The sequence below is a fragment of the Ctenopharyngodon idella genome, chromosome 9 (genome assembly GCF_019924925.1).
Source record: "Ctenopharyngodon idella isolate HZGC_01 chromosome 9, HZGC01, whole genome shotgun sequence".
NCBI classification, from domain to species: domain Eukaryota; kingdom Metazoa; phylum Chordata; class Actinopteri; order Cypriniformes; family Xenocyprididae; genus Ctenopharyngodon; species Ctenopharyngodon idella.
Genome location: NC_067228.1, coordinates 32,868,171 through 32,887,667, shown reverse-complemented (window position 1 = coordinate 32,887,667; position 19,497 = coordinate 32,868,171). Strand labels below are relative to the sequence as shown.

At 36.2% G+C, this 19,497-nt stretch overlaps 1 protein-coding gene across 3 annotated transcripts in view; it reads left to right on the top strand.

Annotated features, from left to right (window-relative positions):
* The first annotated feature begins 592 nt into the window (after positions 1-592).
* gpr155a (G protein-coupled receptor 155a) overlaps positions 593-19,497 on the top strand; it is a 25,504-nt gene continuing 6,599 nt past the window's right edge. For 2 of the 3 annotated variants that reach the window (XM_051906258.1, XM_051906259.1), the window contains exons 1-10: positions 593-838; positions 2,420-2,914; positions 5,372-5,771; positions 11,002-11,170; positions 12,287-12,442; positions 14,081-14,164; positions 15,354-15,474; positions 16,206-16,290; positions 17,041-17,131; positions 18,421-18,622. In XM_051906258.1, the coding sequence (XP_051762218.1) occupies positions 2,488-2,914; positions 5,372-5,771; positions 11,002-11,170; positions 12,287-12,442; positions 14,081-14,164; positions 15,354-15,474; positions 16,206-16,290; positions 17,041-17,131; positions 18,421-18,622 (1,735 nt within the window). In that variant the 5' untranslated portion in view covers positions 593-838; positions 2,420-2,487. Of the gene's footprint in view, positions 839-2,419; positions 2,915-4,567; positions 4,905-5,371; positions 5,772-11,001; positions 11,171-12,286; positions 12,443-14,080; positions 14,165-15,353; positions 15,475-16,205; positions 16,291-17,040; positions 17,132-18,420; positions 18,623-19,497 lie in introns of those variants that run through there. The other variant, XM_051906260.1, reaches the window with a different exon arrangement.

Here is a 19,497-nt window from a genome sequence, read left to right as displayed (position 1 = left end):
GTGGAGTGTATAACAGTGACACCAAATCACTGAAAGATGGTCAGAGTTTTGTATGAGGCACTTAATAGCAATTAAAACAGATATCCATGAGCCTAACTGTATATTCTGTTTTGTTTTCTGATTATGCGAAACAGTCTGTATTTTCTGTAGGCTACTATACTGTATTGTAGGCTATTGCAGTGTTTCACAAATTCTGAATTTAGGCCACGACATTTTTTAGCAGCATAAATGTATATTTTATGGCCTGTATTGTTCTCTTTCATACACCCAAACTGGTCAGTGGCCCAAAAATGAAGCTGGTTCCTGAAGTCAAACATTTTGACTTAGCAGTAGCCTACATCGTGCTTGATTTAGAGAAATGCTGCCCTCTATCGACCATCACAAGAACATCTGACTTGGTTTTGTAAGCTGTCAAATCAGTTAATATGGTGGATTGTTCAGTTTTTCAGAATGAATACAAAATTGAATGTATGAAATGTAAATTGTTGTAGAATCGAGAGTTTTCATATCTTCTTTTAATAAAAGAGGTTTCCATATCAAGTCTGTTTTGGGCTTATGCAAAGCACCACGTGAAAGGTCGATAGGCTCTTGTGCGCATGCGCACACTCTTGGCCGCTTTCTATTGGCGTGTGTGATGATAACTTCACTGCAGCGGTGTGTTACTACTGAGATAACAAGACACAAGCTTACCGCGTACAGACAGAGCAGGGGCGATGCGGAAGAGCAGTCATGGGTCTGAGATCGCTTCTCAAAGTCATCTGAATGAGACAACATGAGTGAAAGTGTGTTTGTGTGTTTCTCAAACACTAGATCGGATTTACAGGAATCAGCTGACCCGGTGAGTCTGTCAACAACTCACTGCACTACAGAACACAGTACATCTAAAATAGATTCTGGTGTTCATGCTAAATTATATTTTGCTGGGTACTTACATGTTATTAGTAGATGCACTCACGTAATAGTTCAAACTAGTACCAGAAAGTACCATAATTATTGGTACCATGACATCATGGGTATCTTGGAGTAAATACATCTGATGCCATCACTGGATCATGGTAGGTGCTTTTATGGGTCTAGGTTTGACTAGACAAATATACCCAAGTGTCTGTCTGTGTAACAAAAAGTATGATTAGAAACATCATGTCCCAGTACATTTTAACCATGTAAAGCCTGGCATACGAAATAATAGTCAGTTTTTTTGTTGTTTAATAGAACTGTTCATTGAACCTTAAGTTTAGACAAAATATTTTAGAAAATAAAATAGTTGTGTTGCGTATGTGTTTTATGTTTTGTATCATATTTGATACATCAGTGTTTTATGTATTATATAGTATGATATAGTGAGCATATGGAGCTCATACTTGGGGAAGAAGAAAAAAAAGCTCCCCAGTTTTATTCAGAGGCCCAAAACTGAGCAAAAATATGCAATTTGGTAGTTGTTATTTATATGGGCAAAAATAAGATGAAATTCTGATGCTAGTTGTAATGCAAGCCATTGAGATCTTTATAGAAGTATAGCACAATATTTAATAAAATGCATATAAATATCAGTCGTCACTCTATATCTGCTGTAGTAAGATATTTAAATGCTTAAATTTAAACGCTTTATGATCAAATGTTTTTATTTTGTGTTGCATTGTATTGTAACATCATTATAAATGATGATTAAGTGATTAACAAATAAATGTTCCTCAAAAGCCTGATGGATCATATTTGAGACCCAAATCTGAACATTTTTCTAAATAATAATAATAATAATAATAATACATGTATGGATAAAATAAGTTTCTTTAGTGCAGTAAATGTTCATCTTAAAATATTAAAAGCTATATATAAAGCCAATATTGTTATATTAAAAATATTGTTATATAAAAAATAATAAATATTTCACAGCAAAAAGGCATGTGTATCATGACCTGAAAGAGGATATTTTTAGAATTATCCTAAAAGGCCTTTTTTACTACTAAAAAATTATAAACTATAAACGAGGGCAGAAGGCATGTAGTAGATTGTGTACAAAATGATTTTCAAGTTTTAATCATGTTTGAAATTTATGTATCAAATATAATACAGTATATGTGTGTGTATGTGTGTATATGTATATATATATATATATATATATATATATATATTCATGAAGCCAGTTATTCTTATAATAATATGCCATTGTAAAGCATAGTTTACTTTGTGTCATGATACTTTATTTCTTATTTGTACCACCTTGGAGTAAATATAGTAAATTTATGATTAATAGCAGGATTTGAGCACCCACATAAATTCAAATAGTCAGTTAGAAACATACATATTGCATACATTTCATATTCAATGGACAAGTATGACTGTTACATTTTGTATTCTAATGAAAAGTCATGCATTGTTTTTTGAATAAACTAATGAACTCTTTTTCTTTACTTTTCAGAGTGTTTAGTTACTTTACAGTTGTTTACCGTTCCACATGGCTATGACAGGCCTGTAGTCAAACTCAGGATGGATGATCTGTCGGTTAATATTTCCATCTTCAGCAGCAGGGATGGACCGGCCCCCCCGGTCGTCCCACCCAGCATGTCAATTGATAAACTCCTCCCAGCCCTGCTTGAATGTTTTGGGATAATTCTCTGCGGATATGTTGCAGGCCGTGCAAACATCATCCCATCTACACAAGCCAAAGGACTGGGCAGCTTTGTGTCCAAGTTTGCTCTTCCAGCTCTGCTGTTCAAAAACATGGTGCTGCTGGACTTTGGGGATGTAATCTGGCCGTTTTTCTTTAGTATTCTGGTGGCAAAAGTGACTGTGTTCTTTTTTGTGTGTATATTCACATTTTTGGTGGCAAACCGAGAGAGCCGTTTCTCCAAAGCTGGCCTGTTCTCGATATTTGCCACACAGAGTAATGACTTTGCTCTGGGGTTCCCTATAGGTGAGTAGAAAAGGACAAGCCCTAAATATATATATTATATATGACATAAACATGTTACCATAAGGAAACTCATTATGGCTATAGAACAAATCCAAAAATAACACCAAACCCACAGATCATGAAAAACTTGATTAAAAAAAAAACAAAACAAAACAAAAAACTGATATTTCTGACTGTGTATACATGCTTGTTGTTTCACTTTTATCTGATCACATTTCTCACCATGCATGATGAGTTAGTAGGAAACACAATCCCTATGCTGTACAGCCTGTTAGTTTAGTCTGAGGTTCATTTTCATTGTCTTGAATGCACTATTTCCAGTGCTTGACACAATACTGGTATGATTCACATCATACCTCAGCCAGTTGAAATGTCAGTTGTTATTTCAACATTGAAACAACATTTAATTCTACATAGTTAACAACTAAAAGGTTAACAATATACATGTAAATCAGTGTTTTAATGTAAAATCAGCTATGTTGAAAAGTATGAGGTTGAAACAAACAACATTGAGTCATGAATCGATTTGAAACAATTTGCAAAATTGAAACAAAATTTACCAGTGATTCAACCTTCATACACAATATTGATTCCCCGGGAATGAACATATAAATGTCAATTTACACTTCCCGGCCAAAAAAAAAAAAAGTCGCTGTTTGGATGATGAAAATAGGCAAATGAATGTTTGGGAGGGAGCATGAAGAATCATTTTCACAAATGCTCCCTCTTCATGCTCCCTCCCAAACATTCCTTCACAATTTGAGCCTGATGAATCTTGACATTGTCATCCTGGAATATGGCCATGATGTGTCTTCCTATATGGTTGTTTAAGAAATGAAAAGCTACACACTCCATCAATTAGCGATAGAAGAACTGTTGCCAAACATGTAACATGCTAGAAACCTAATAATCACTGCAATAATGATCCAGTCAAAAACTCTGAAGCATGTGCCTATTTAAATCCAACAGTGACTTTTTTTTTTTTTTGGCTGGGCAGTGTATAGCAATTGCTTTATTTGTTTTTATCTTTGCAAGCAATAAATACAGAGAATGAGCCCTAAGGCCTGTTCACACCAAGAACAAAAACTTTAACAATAACTATAACGATAGCTATATTAGCGTCCATATCAACGCACAATAACATTCTCTTTATTCTGAGTGTGTGCTGCAGTTTTGTCGTCTGCCGCTTTAAATGCTCAAGCTCTTTAAAGTCAAGTGGATTCTGATTGGCTGTCAAAGTTTTTATCATTCATCAGCTGGAAAAAAAAAATCACTCTGAAAGTGATTCCAATAATACTGTTCCTCTGTGATGATATTGTTATAGCGGTGTTGTGGTCTTTAAAATTTCTGTCATTAATTACTCACCCTCATGTCGTTCCACACCCATAAGACCTTTGTTCATCTTCTGAACACAAATTAAGATAATTTTGATGAAATCTGTTTTTTTTTTTTTAATCTCCCATAGAAAGCAACGGATTTACCATCATTAAAGGTCCAGAAAGATAGCAAAGACATTGTTAAAATAGTCCATGTGACTGCAGTGGTTCAACCTTAATGTTATGAAGTGATGAGAATATTTTTTGTGCGCGAAAACAAAACAAAAATAATGACTTTATTCAACAATTTCCTCTCTTCCCTGTCATTCTCCTACAGCATCGCCAGCGTATTGGCTGACGGAAACACGGAAGTGCTGCACTGTGTCTTCAACGTAAACAGCGTACAAAAATGACAGGGAAGAGAGGAAATTGTTGAATAAAGTCGGTATTTTTGTTTTGTTTTTGCGCACAAAAAGTATTCTTGTCGCTTCATAACATTAAGGTTGAACCACTGTAGTCACATGGACTTTGTTTTTACTACCTTTCTGGACCTTGAATGATGGTAATTTCATTGCTTTCTATGGAGAATAAAAAACCTCTTGGATTTCATCAAAATATCTTCATTTGTGTTCTAAAGATTAACGAAGGTCTTACTGGTGTGGAACGACATGAGGGTGAGTAATTAATGACAGAAATTTCATTTTTGGGTGAACTAACCCTTTAAACTTATAAAAATATAGTATTGGTTGATAGTATATATAAGGTGAATGGTGTTACATAAACCTTTAACTTAGAAATTGAGTAAACAAAGGTCATATGGAACTGAAAAAGGAAGAGAGGAAGAGAGAATTTACCTTCACATTTTGGCCATTGACATCACACGCTGTTCCAAACCCATATTATCTTCTTTCTTCCTCAAAAGGATTTTTTTTTTCTTCAAAGAATCTCCAAGCCTACTTGTCTCCATATAATGAAAGTGGATGCTTGGACATTGTGCTAAACATCTCTTTTTGTGAAGAAAGAAAGTCATATGTGCTTATAAAAAACTGAGGATGAATAAATGATGACATTATTTTCATTATTAATTATTTTTAGTTTTGGTGAGCATTCTGTTAATGTTGATCCTTTGCGTCCTCCACAGTCGCAGCTCTGTACCGCAACACCCATCCGGAGTACCTTCAGTACATCTACCTGGTTGCTCCCGTCTCCCTCATGGTCCTAAACCCACTAGGCTTTGCGTTCTGTGAGGTGCAGAGGTGGAGGACTGGAGAATCTCACCAGCAGAGTAAGCTGAAAGTGCTGGGTTTGGTGGTCCTTCAAGTTGTCAAGAACCCCATTGTCTTTATGGTGGTGATCGGGCTCATTTCTCACTTTCTGCTGGGCCAGAAGATCCCGCCCTTCATGGAGGAGTTTGTAGATGGTCTGGCGAACTCATTCGGGGGAGCAGCACTGTTTTATCTGGGTCTGTCCATGGTGGGTCAGCTGAAAAAACTTACCCGCTCTACTGTGGTGGCCCTTATTCTCCTCATCACCGCAAAACTGTAAGTCTACCATGCAAATTGTTAGTAATTAAAGATGGAATATTCTGTCATCATTTGTCATTCCAAAATTGATTTTCTTCTGTGGAGCACAAAAGAAGACGTTTAGCAGAATGTCCATGCTGCTCTTTTCCATACTATGAACCTGGATTATGTTTCAGACTGTGACCATTCAGGTCAAGCTGTGAAATGGACAAAAAAGCATCATCAAAAAATAATAAAAGTAGTTCATTAAAATTGTGTGCTGAATTCCAAGTCATAGCCTTTTCTTTGGAACAGACTAGAAATTAAGTAATTATTCTTTCCATTCACATTATTTCTCAATATTAATTCACGTTTGTGCATATTCAGACCTTCTAGTCATGAATTACAATATTACATTACACCCTAAAAAAGTAACTAATTACATTACTTTGTTACTTTTATTTAAATCAATGTGTTACGTTACATTTGCGTTACTTTTTTCTCACCTGGTTGAGGCTCGTTCACATCCAGGACTTTCAGGTGTGTTTTTTTTACTTGAAGCTCTTTTTTGCAAGTATTTAACACAGTGATGCATTCAACAACATAGCCTATATGATATAGACCTTCATTTTCTTTTAAAAACAAACTTAGAATATTATTGGGGGTAACACATTAAAAGTAATGCGAGTTATGTAATCAGATTACTTTTTCCAAGTAACTAGTAAAGTAGCACATTACTTTTAAATTTACAACAAAAAATCTGAGTTACATTACTTATTTGAAAAAATAAGTTACTTTGCTATCTCTTTTATTGACTGTCCCCATGTTGATAGAAATCGGGAGTAAAGTGCAGAGGTTGTGTGTGCTGTGTAAACATGATGGTGATTGTAGATCTAGACTAAATGTGAACATTTACTCATCTCGCTTGCACAAAAAACAGATTCAGTACTCATTAAAAGGAAAAAAACAGTAAAATGAAAACTCAGAATATTACACAAACCTGCAATAATGAAATATGTGAAACTACACAAATATACTTTGTATTTAATCTCACTTTATTTACCAATGTATTTGCTGCTGACCTTTGATGATCCAAATCAACCACACTAATAAGCAAAACTGACTTAAGATAAACATCACATTTGTTTTATTTTTTTTATTTTTATTGCAGAAGAAAGTTTAAATTTCTTCTCCTGCATCCTATTCTTCTTTAATCCAGAATGGCAGCACAGCTGAAAGGTTTGTTTGAGCGGCACCCTCTACTGTACAGGCGTTTTTTTTTCTTTTCTTAAGCCTGAGGCTTATTTATTTCACTTTTGGTGTGAAAGAGCCTTAACATCTGCCAAAAATAGAACTTTTGCGGTTACGCTTTATTTTAGTGCTGTAGTTACATTGTAATTACTCAAATAAGTACTGAATAATATTAAATAACTATATGTACTTACTATAGAGTTAGGGTTAGTGTTTGGTTTAGGCTTAGTTACTTGTAATTATGCATAATTTACTGTTATTACTATAGTAAGTACATGTAGTAACATGTAACTACGACACTGTAAAATAAAGTGTTACCACATTTGCTTCTTTTTTTCATTATTAAAAAACAAAAAAGCCCAGCCCAGCTGCGAAAATGTAATGCAAAAGTAACGCAAAAGTAACGTAACGCATACCTTTCCATAAAAGTAACTAAGTAACGCAATTAGTTTTTATGGAGTAACACAATATTGTAATGATTTACTTTTAAAGGGGGGTATAATGCTATTTCATGCATTCTGACTTATTTACACTGTTAAAGAGTTGGATTCTCATACTAAACACGGCCAAAGTTTCAAAACACGAGTTGGATGTATGACGGAGTATTTTTGTACCAAAAATACTCTTCCAAATCCTCACAGGATTCGGACTGTTTTTTTTTTCAAGTATCGGCCTGAGTGTTGTCAACATTTGTAAAGGTTGGAATTCCTTGTACGGGCATTTCTCCCGGAAGTGCACGTCGACCAGAGCGAGAGAACAAGAGCACACCCATCAGTGCGCGTTCAGGTTTACGGAAGTCGTCGGCAGCGCTGCACAGGTCACAGGACTTCACGAAATCAACAATGTCACCAAAGAAGTGTGTTTTTGGTTGTGAGGGAAAGATAATCTTGCTTCCCAGAGAACCCAGCGTTAAAAAGAGCTGAGAGTTTTGTGCTCACACATTACATTGATGCGCCCTCGACATTTGTTATTAAAATAACCATAGAAACTGATAGTTTCAATCACTTTTTTATTGGTTAAAATGAATGGAGAATATCTTGTGTTTTTCCGTGGCTGCTCGAGCCCTCAGGATCGGTGCTTATGGTTTCATAAACAAGGCCCAGTTCTACGCTGGATTTACAGATCGTTTGAAACTGAAAGATGGAGCGGTCACAGCGATAATGATCCCGGTCATGAGTCGGAATCGCAGGTGGTGAGTAAAACTGCTTCAAATGTCTGTTTTGTTGGCAATCGGCATGTAAGTGCATATAATTTAAAAACACGAACGTAGTGAATTTATAAATTCATTATTCATCATTCACTATACGCTATATTCATTATAGTGATTCAAAAGTTATCCAGGGATAATGTGATGGTGTATTGTGTGTGTTTAAATACATCTGTTTAGCTGACCATTGATAGCTTGCAACCGATCTCTACACAAAAGCTGCGCGTGCTTGTGACAGCTCGTCACTCTATCTCCGCTCACACGACACGCCTCCATGCGCTCGGCTGTTCTCGGAAATACTCGGTACAGCGTATGTATCTTTTATAAATATGATAAAACTAAAGACTTTTTGGAGATATGAAGGATGCACTACTACTCTATAGGTACTTAAGATTAACATGAGATTGGTAGGAACTGTGTGTGATACCCCCCCTTTAAAAGTAACTTTCCCCAACACTGATTATATTCTGGCCACTTCGAATATTTCCTGACCCCTAGAGCTATTCATGTCATACAAAAGATCTCCTAAAATTATGGGTTATATTACCTACTGTACAACTCTTTTTATTGAAAGTTAAAAAGTAAAGTCACGCATGCATGAGTGTGCATGTCATAGAGAAGAGTTTTAATTCAGCAGTAAAAAAATGTTTAAGCAAATGTAAAAGTAGTGCATTACTTTTTTTTTTTTTAAAGTAACTGAAATATTAATGTGTAAATTTATAAAGAAATTTGTTACTTTACTCGTTACAAAAAAAGTAATCTGATTACCTGATGCACATTACTTGAAATGTGTTACCCCCAACACTGTTCATGGGACAAGATGAGAACCATTGACATCATGCTTGGCACAACGGGTTGTGAGGTGCAAGATTCAAACATGCACAAGAGTAAATGAGATGTGAGAGCCAGCTTGGGTGAATTTTCAGTACACTGGTAATGCGTTTAAACATAGTCACTCACTCTGATATTTACATGTTTTACTAAGGCATGAAAACTAATTTGAATATCTCTAAATATGCAGGTAGCTGCTTCTAGTGTAACTTGGCACCAGTACAACACTGTGTTGGTCCAAAGGGAATGTTTCTCAGAGCATCAACAGAGTTAATCCATGTGCTTTAAACACACAAGCTTAGCTAGAGGACAAAAAAACACTGTCTGAAACAACTGATCTGTTTTACCTGCTCACGTTTTACCATGATATTTACTGAACTCTACCTCTGTGCTTACTGTGTGGTTTGTTATATTATAACGCATTCAGGCATTATCGATGAGTGGGATCAAAAAGTCTAAGGGGCCGTACACACAGAACGTTTTTCCATTCCACTGCGCTACTTTTCCATTGTTTTTCAATGTAAACACACACTAGATGGATGTCTTTAACTGTTGCGCTCACGTCTCGCATCATTTGCAGCTTCTCGCGCATAACACAGCATTTTTAAAAAACGTGGCGTTTAAAGGGTACATATCACACACAGTTTCTGCCAATCTCATGTTAATCTTGAGAACCTATAGAGTAGTAGTGCATCCTTCATATCTCCGAAGAGTCTTAGTTTTATCAGATTAATAAAAGACAGATACGCTGTACCGGGTCTTTTCCGAAAACAGCCGAGCACCTGGAGGCGTGCCATGTGAGCGGAGCTAAAGAGTGACGAGCACGCGCAGCTTTTGTGTAGAGATCGTCTGCAAGCTATCAATGGTCAGCTAAACAACTGTATTTAAACGCACACAATACACCATTGCGTTATCCATGGATAACTTTTGAATCACTAATGAATATAGTGAATGATGAATAATGAATTTACATGAAGTTTGCATGAGTTTACATTATATGCACTTATGCGCCTATTGCCAACAAAACAGACATTTGAAGCAGTTTTACTCACCACCTGCGGTTCCGACTCATGACCGGGATCATTATCGCTGTGACCGCTCCATCTTTCAGTTTCAAATGATCTGTAAATCCAGCGTAGAACTGGGCCTTGTTTATGAAACCATAAGTGCCGATCCCGAGGGCTCGAGCAGCCACGGAAAAACACAAGATATTCTCCATTCATTTGAACCAATAAAAGAGTGATTGCAATTATCAGACACGACTTTATCCTTATTTTGATAGTTATTTTAAGGCGGTTTCTATGGTTATTTTAATGACAAATGTCGAGAGCGCATCAATGTAATGTGTGAGCACAAATCTCTCAGCTCCACTTAACGTTGGGTTCTTTGGGAAGCAAAGTTATCTTTCCCTCACAACCAAAAACACACTTCTTTGGTGACATTGTTGATTTCATGGTCTAAAAACAAAGTGACAAATCTTTCTCAAGCAAGTCCTGTGCAGCTCTGCCAACGACTTCCGTTGCGCGTTGAATGAAGCTCTCGCTCTGGTTGATGTGCGTGCGCTCTTCCCGGACAATTACGTAATAAAGGGCCATGCTCGAAAAAAACTGTCCGAAGTCTGTGAGAAATCTGAAGAGTATTTTTGGCACAGAAATACTCCGTCATATGTCCAACTCGTGTTTTGAAACTTTGGTCATGTTTAGCATGAGAATCCAACTCTTTAACAGTGTAAATAAGTCAGAATGCATGAAATAGCATTATACCCCCCCTTTAAGGTAAAATAAGTTCAACTTTTAAAAGCATCTCTAGACCTTGCGCTTTTTTGCATTCCACTGACCTGCAAAACAGCAAAAACGCGTTCTGTGTGAACCGGTCCTAATTCTGAAACTAAAAATGGTTCCTGTAATCTAAAGATCATGAGTTCTTGACTGTTTCATTATATTATGTAGAACTCATTCTGTTCGCCCGTGATCTCTTTAGGCTGGTGATGCCTCTGATCTGTCGAGGGATGGTTGAGCTTTTGGACTGTGGAAACAGAAGCTCACTGAACCACACCAGTTTGTCAAACTATGCCTTTCTATATGGAGTCTTCCCCACTGCCCCTAGTGTGGCCATATACGCATCACACTACAACATGGAGCTGGAGGTGGTATGTACCTCGTGTGGATGTGTTTTTGTACCTACTCTACCATTCAAAATATTGCTGTCAGATTTTATTTGATGTCAAATGCATTAAATTAAATACATCAGAATAATCAAAAGTTACAGTAAAGATGTTAAATTCTATTTCAAATAAATGCTGTTCTTTTTTGAACTTTCTATTCATTAAGATTTTTTTTTTTTTTTTTTGAGCAGCAAATCATATTAGAATGATTTCTGAAGGATCATGTGACACTGAAGACTGGAGTAATGCTAAAAATTCAGTTTTGATCACAGGAATAAATTACATTTTACAATATATTCACATAGAAAACTGTGGAAGCTTGTTTCCGCTACTGAATAAAAAGTAAAAAAGGTAATTGCGACTTTTTATCTCACAATTCTGACTTTTTTTCTCAATTGCGTGATATAAAGTCGTAATTGCGAGTTATAAAGTCAGAACTGTGAGGTATAAACTCGCAATTGTGAGAAAAAAGTCAGAATTGCGAGTTTTTTATCCCTCAGAATTGGACCTTATAACTAGCAATTGCGACTTTATATCTCACAATTGCGAGAAAATCGCAATTGTAAGGAAAAAAGTCAGTTTATACCTCGCAATTCTGACTTTATATCTCACAAGTTTATATACCACAATTCTGACTTGATTGAGAGTTTATATCTTGCAGTTCCAACATTATAACTCTCAATTGCGAGAAAGAAGTCATAACTGTGAGATAAAAAGTTTTTTTACTGTATTTTTGATCAAATTAATGCACTTTTGGTGAGCAGAAGAGGTTTCTTTCAAAAACATTAGAAAATCTTGCCAACCCCAAACTTTTGTACAGTAGTATACACGACTGAATGTCTTTCAATTTCCATTTTTTTTAAGCTGAATTTGAATTGTTCAGCTTTAGGTTATATGTGTCTGCATATTACAAATGATATTCTACATTTCTGTCATTATTTACGACTTACACAGCTCTTGTGGCTTTATGCACAATATCACACTTAATTTATTTTCACCCTTAGTTTAGTCACATTTTGATTGGCTCATGTAGTTTATCAAAGTACCACCACAGTATTTTCTGTGATCATCCCCTCTTATATGAAGTTTGTCCTCCTTCAGGTGGCCTCAGGTATGGTGATCGGCACGTTTCTGTCTGCTCCCATCATGTACGTGTCTGCCTGGCTGCTGACCATTCCTTGGATGGATCCGGCGCCTCTAGCGTCGGCATTACAGAACGTTAGCTTCAACATCAGCATTATCAGCCTTTTTGCATTGGTGAGTGTTGACATGCTCACGCAGATGTGCCTGTTTTCATTTCTCTTTTTTTCATTTCTTTGCTTCCTCTTAAAATCATAAATTGTTACAGTGTGTTGATAATTTTGTCACCCTCATGCTGGTGGTGAGAGCGCATGTTTGTTTGTGTTGCCTCTGCTCTAATGCAGGTGGTTATTAAGGGATGAAGGTAAATCCGTGTTATAATCAGTTATGCTGGAGACATCATGGAAACCAGAAATTAACCAGGACACGCTGTGGGAAATCTGTAATGAAGTCAAACTAATGTTTTTTTTTTTTTTTTTTTTAGAAAGTGACATGATGGCCATTTTTTTTGTCTGGAATGGATCTATAAATTTAAAGAAATTATAAAAAAAAAAATATTACATTTATTGGAATTTATTTATTTAAAAATGCTGTTCTGAATTTCTGAATTAAAAATTATTTTTTTGGAGGGCAAAAAATAAAAATCATAATGAAGAAAAGGGCCTCATTAAAAGAGAATTTCTTGAAAAGAAAGTAGTGTGTGATAATTTTACGTCCTGAGGGTAGATGTAAAATGTAATTTATTTATATGTTAATATATTTATTTTAAAATTTATTTTGAAGTATTTAAAATATTGTTTTTGTAAAATATATTGTTAATAAATAATAATGAGATGTGTGTACTCACATATATTGAAGACGCAAGGACAATACATTATTACTTTGTTACACCACGTGACAAATATAAAGTCGTTAAATTTATACATATTTTTAAAAGGGCATAAAGTTTTTCAAAATAATATAAAATCAGTACAAAAAGTAAATTTATTGGTTCATGCATTTTGACCCTGATTTCAGAAGTCAAGATTATTTAGGCAAATCTGATAAATCAAATTGAAATTTATCTCATTCACCTCTACAACAAAACTGATAATAAAACGGCTCATTATAAAAACTGACAATGGACTTTTTCTTTGGATTTGAGGGTTAGGGTTAGTCATCAAAACATGAGCGGGCGTGTGCAAAGACATGCACACATTGAATAAGCAAACCAGAATGTCTGTAAAAGTCTTTACATGTGAAGTAATATTGGGTTAAGGGGCAAAAACCGATATGCACAGATCAGAAAAGAAAACTACTCAGAAAAGAAAAGAACTCCACAGAAAAGATCTCAGAAAAGTGTTTGCATGATCATACATGTTATCGGGTTATTAAGCATAATCATTGTAAGATGCATGTAAACACTCATTTTCATCTTAAGTTGTTATAATCATCGAGGTTCAAGCAGGTTCTGTGTTTGCGTGTCTAGTGTGGATGTTGGACGGGGTGTTTCCAATCAGATGGTGTCATGCTCTTCTCAGATGCATCTGTTGACACTTCCTTCCTGTGCGTCTGTGCTCTTTGTTTAGCTTGGAAAAAAAAAAAAACCCAAGAAACTGAAGTTTCGTTCAAGCTTGTATATGACCATATTCAAGCATACGCATGCACACTTGGACTCTCTGAACCAGTTCAACTGGTTTTGTGAAGTCACATTTCACCGGAGGTGATGGAACATGTTGTGATTAAGTATCCAAAACTCTGAAATACTCTGAAAGCATGAAAAAGGTCTGAAACCTTCTCTGAAACGCTCTGTTTATGTTCTTCCTGTCATTGTAGGTGTGGAGTGTTGCAGTCATGCTACTGAGCAGAAAGTTTCACAGAATTCCTCATATTTTCACCATAAACCTCTTTGTGGCGCAGGTGAGCTTAGAGTTTGAGAGACACTGCACTTTTCCATTAATATCATAGACAGTGTTGGGAATAACACATCACAGGTAACTAGTAAAGTAATGCATTACTTTTAAATGTACAACAAAATAGTTACTTTTTCAAATAAGTACCGCAAGTTACTTTGTATTTCCATGTAGTGACTGACAGCTTTCCTGTCCCCATGTTGAGAGAAATCAGGAGTAAGTGCAGAGGCGTTATTGTGAACATGATGGTTATTGTAGATCTAGACTAAATGTGAACATTTACTCATCTCACTTGCACAAAAGCAGATTCAGTATTTCTCAAAATGAACAAAAACACTGAAGTGCAAACTCAGAATATTACACAAACCTGCACTAATTAAATATGTTACATAATACAAACTTTATGTATTTAATCTCATTGCTGTTATTAAAAAAAACACACAAGCAAGCACAGCCCAGGTGAGAATAAGTAACGCAATAGTAATGTACCACACTGTCAATAAAAAGTAACACAGTTACTTTTTTATGGTGTAATGCAATATTGTAATGCATTACTTTTAAAAGTAACTTTCCCCAACGCTGATCATAGAAATATGATATTTTGGAACATTAAGGGTGTGTTCACACTTGATTAAAACGAACTCTGGTGTGATTTCTCTGTTAGTGTGGTTCATTTGAATAAGTGTGAACTTTGCCATCTGAACCCTGGTGCACACCAAACAAGCGGCCCGAGACCCACCTTCCATACGAACTCTTGTGCGGTTCGACTGAAATTTGAACACAACACAGACCAAAGACATCTAAACGGACCAAAAACAGGCATCACAACCGTCGTCTTTTTGCAGCTGGTCTTCATTTGTGTGTAACGGAGGAATTCCTGCTGCTGTTTGACTCATTTACATATTTTATAAGTTCTTCGTGAGTTCTCAGCTGGTAAAAATACCATCATATGTATCCGCATACAACAAGCGCATTTAGCCCGCAGCATTGTTTTGGATGTTTGGTAAATTCTGTTGCAAAATGTGTCATAAAAGCTGTCTTGTTTTTTATCTTTAGGTTCAGTGTTAAAAAAAGTGTGAACACACTCTTAGAGTATCATAAAAGCTGAATTGTTTATTGAAAGTGCTGTCAAAATGCAACCTGATGATTTTCCCACCACACATTCAGCATAAACTAATACTGTCCTGTGTCTGCAGTTATTAGCCTGTGTTGGTATGATAGCTTGGAACTTCGTGGCAGCACAGAATAACTTCCTGGGTCAGGTGTTGACCTTTGCTCTACTGTACGGTTCTCTCTACAGCACCTTTATCTGGCCTGGTGAGTAATCAGAGTATGTCTTTAAAAAAAATCACTAAACATCACCTGTCCCTCAAGATCAGGTTCAAAACCTTTAAATACTACCTGGTCCATACAACAGCATTAAAAACTGCCTCACTGTTGACAACTTTACAGTATTAGCATGTAACTGCTGGATATGGATTTTTCAGTAGCACTTTATTTTACAGTCTTATTTTGCATGAACATACTAAATACTTATTGTAGTAATGACACTAACTGGGTAAAAACTACCCCTAAATCTTAACCCATGTTGTTACCTTAAACTACTCAGTACTTTTGTGGGTAAGTACACTCTAAGTACATTGAAAGTGCACTATAGAGTGTGACCGATTTTTCAATATTGTAACATGAACATGTAATCAAATTTTGTGCATATTAAATGAAAATTTTAATTTTACCCTTTGTAAATGATTTTTTTTAATATGAAAAATATCTATTCAAAACAGCAGATATGCAAAATGCGCAGCTGGCTGGTTTACTATAATCAGGTGTGGTTTTGCAATGCAACTACTGTAGTTTAGGGTTGAACTTATGCTTATAAGAAGTACAACAAACTGTAATGTAAGCATCTAAACTCTTCTTACATAGGTATGGTGATTATTACTGAAGAAAATCACTCAAATGAGAAAAAATGATGTGTTTGTCAAAGTACCAGACTTTTGTGCTTGGGTTTAAAGTGTTTGAATAATCTTTTGTATTGTGTCATGAAGGTCTGATCGCTCTGTCTCTGCTCCTCATGAGGAGAAGTGAGGAGGTGAACTTCAGGCCAGGGCTCACTGTGATCACTGGCTGGGGGTGAGTGTCGTATTCGAGACAGTTACATAATGACCAGTCGAGTATTATTCTACTGAACAAGACAAAATCAAATCATACTCAATTTATACTATAGTATAAACCTTTCAAGAAAGACCTACTATGAGGACTTAGATTGTTCAGCAATAGAAAAGGTAGTTATTAAAAAAAAAACGTTTAATTATGTGTCGAATTACAAAACACTTAAAAACAAAAGGTTCTTTATTGGAATCGATGGTTCCATTAAGAACCTTTAACATCCACAGAACCTTTCCATTCCACAGAAGATTCTTTATAGTAGAAAAAGGTCCTTTGGATTTTTAAAATGTTCTTTAATCTAAGAAAAATTGTTATTTTAAGAACTGACCACTGAAAGGTTGGATGCACCAGTCAGAGAAGTTGCTGTTGTTGTAAATGAGAACAGCACAACAAAATCGTCTTTTTTACAGTCTCAAACTACTTGAATACAAATATATTATATTTTATAATCAATGATTGAAGTACACAATCTTGCACCTTCTTCTTTTTCTTTTCTTTTGTAATATTGTGACTCACCTTGGATCTGGACGGTTTGGTTCCTGGTTTATAACCCTTTAATGAAGAATTTCCGAAAGAATGAGGAAAATACTTCTGGAACCAAGGCTGCTGAAGAAGTGTGCAGTGACTGTTGAGCTGTATTAGACAACTGAAAGAGAATCTTTTTGAGCTAAAGACACTGATCTCTGCTGTTTTCTCTCTCACTGTCTCTTGCAGTTTGCCTGTTGTGGCTGTGAGTGTCCTTCTCCTGTCAGGGGAAAGAATGCCAGACACTATCGACTCCGCATTCTTCTATGGAAAGACGCAGGTACAAATCTGATGAAAGCGTTGTTCGTATTGTGCGCAATCCAATCTGTTTTTAAAATGCCATCTAATATCCGTACTGTTACTTTGCAAGTCGGTTCTGTTTGTTTAAGTAATAATAGTCAGCATTGATTTCTTTAGTAATGATGTAGGCAGCATGATACCGAGATACTGTCTTCTCAAGTTCAGATGTTCGGAATGGAAAAAGCAGAATAAAAACGTGAAAGTTTGCCTCTGATCATGTCCATCATCAACTCATGAGGCCACATCAAATGTTTCCCAACCTTTTTCTTGCCACGGCACAGTTTTGATAAGTAAAAAAAAATCCCACGGCACACCACTAAGCACTAAAATAACAAAATTGCACAAACATGCATTGCTTCAAATGGCATATTAAAACTGGATATTATTTTAAAATTAGTGCTCACATTTAAGGTGACATTTGAGCTTAAGTCAGGTAGGAACACAATAAGGTCATATAGGTAGCTATATAATGTTGTTGGCGATGATAAAACAACAAATTTACATATTGTCGCTGTTAGGCGGAAACCTCGTATTTTTAAAATAAACACTGTTGTCAAAATTGGTATTGTGGCTTTATATATAAATGACCATCATTTGACAGAGATGTGTGTTTTGTCCATCACTGGAACAGCTGAATCTGAGGCAGTAAGTGCATCATCGCATTAGGTTTTCATCAACTTGCAGGTTATACAGTTTATTGTAGCTATATGGACACTCAGGTTTTCTTGTTGTTGAATACATTTGGCCAAAATCTCATGGTATAAAAGATGAAGCGCTATACACGGGAAATTTAAAACAGTATATTGGCTACAACTAGATGGCAAATACCAGACTAAGACTCTTCTTCAGTCATCAAATACAAAGGGAAAAAAAAAAACAGCCTTTATAGACATAGTGTTAATATTCAACAATATTATTGATCTGCCTGCATTGACACCACTGTATGAGAACTGAACTGAGCTGGATGCTGACATCTCTGTTTTCTCCAGAACTGCTGTAGAGATAATAATTATTTTTACAATGGAAATAAATCAACTCTGAACTTCCTTAACACCAAAACGAGGTGTGAACTCCAAAAGTGGGAACTTCCTTAAGCTGGACAATGACACTATTTTCTTCTAGAGCTGCAATACAAGCGAAACCAACTTTGTTGCATAATTTTCCTGTTATCACTGTAAAGCTGCTTATATAAACAATCTGCACTGTAAAAAGTGCTATATAAATAAAGGTGACTTTAGTGTTTCTCTTGTGATTGTTTGTGTGTTGTAGGTGATGTGCTCATCTGTGGTGTTATTGGTGAGTATTATGCTGTGTGGAATCTCTCTCACACTACTCAGCAGACGCTCGCAATCCTATCACACCCTTGAGCATGGGTCACTCTCTGTCAGTGAGGAGGATGTGAGGCTTCCCAACGACACAGACACACAGAGCTCTATTGAGCAGCCCTGTGCTATCGGCAGCATCAACACAGGTATAACCCTGAAAACTTCTTAATTTATAAAACTATGGGACCAGATTCAGCAATTTTTTTTTTTTTTTTTCAAAAGTCAAGTTGCAGACAAAAGAACTCCAAAACGAGGTGTGAACTCCAAAAGTGGGCAGTATCTCCAAAAGGGGGTGGAGTCTACACACGCAAAGACTTTCTCTTACGCCAAATGTTGTTATAAAACATGCTATGAGTGTTGGGTGTAATTAATTACTAAACAATCTAATTACTATAACCTAATTACTTTTCCCTTGAAAAATAAAGTAAGGGATTACTCCTAATCGATCGATAGCTCTGTGACGGGGGGTCCGTTGTTGATATTTGAAATCAACCCAAACAAACCCCTCTCTTCATTGGTCCGCCTCTAAAGCTCATCCTCCAATCTTAACCACCCTGCTCCGAATCCCGTCCCGATCGCTGCTGGCAGGCGAGACGAGAGCACTAACAGTGATGCTAAACGCCGCATTCTCTAGCGGTCGTCGGTGCGCAGTGGTTTAACCTCAAATCGCTATCTGGCCTCTGTTACACTCACAATGCGAGAGTGGATGTCTGTTTATCACAGCTGATGCGCAACAAAATAATGCTTCAAGAAAAATAAAGCGCAGCTGATGAACGAACGACACGGAAGCACAAAAATGAATGTACAGTACACAATAGTAAATAATACAAACAAGAGTTCATTGTTAGTCACCAACAGCACAGCAGTTCCAGACAATCATAACACTCAAACCCAGTGTTACTCATGTGTGAAGAAGAATCAAAGCAGCCTTCGCGTCTGTTTTCAGGCCTTCCCGCTTAGCTCTCAGCGCTGGAAAGCTTTTCTAATATTAATGCGGGTCCTAAATAGGGCGGGGACAATA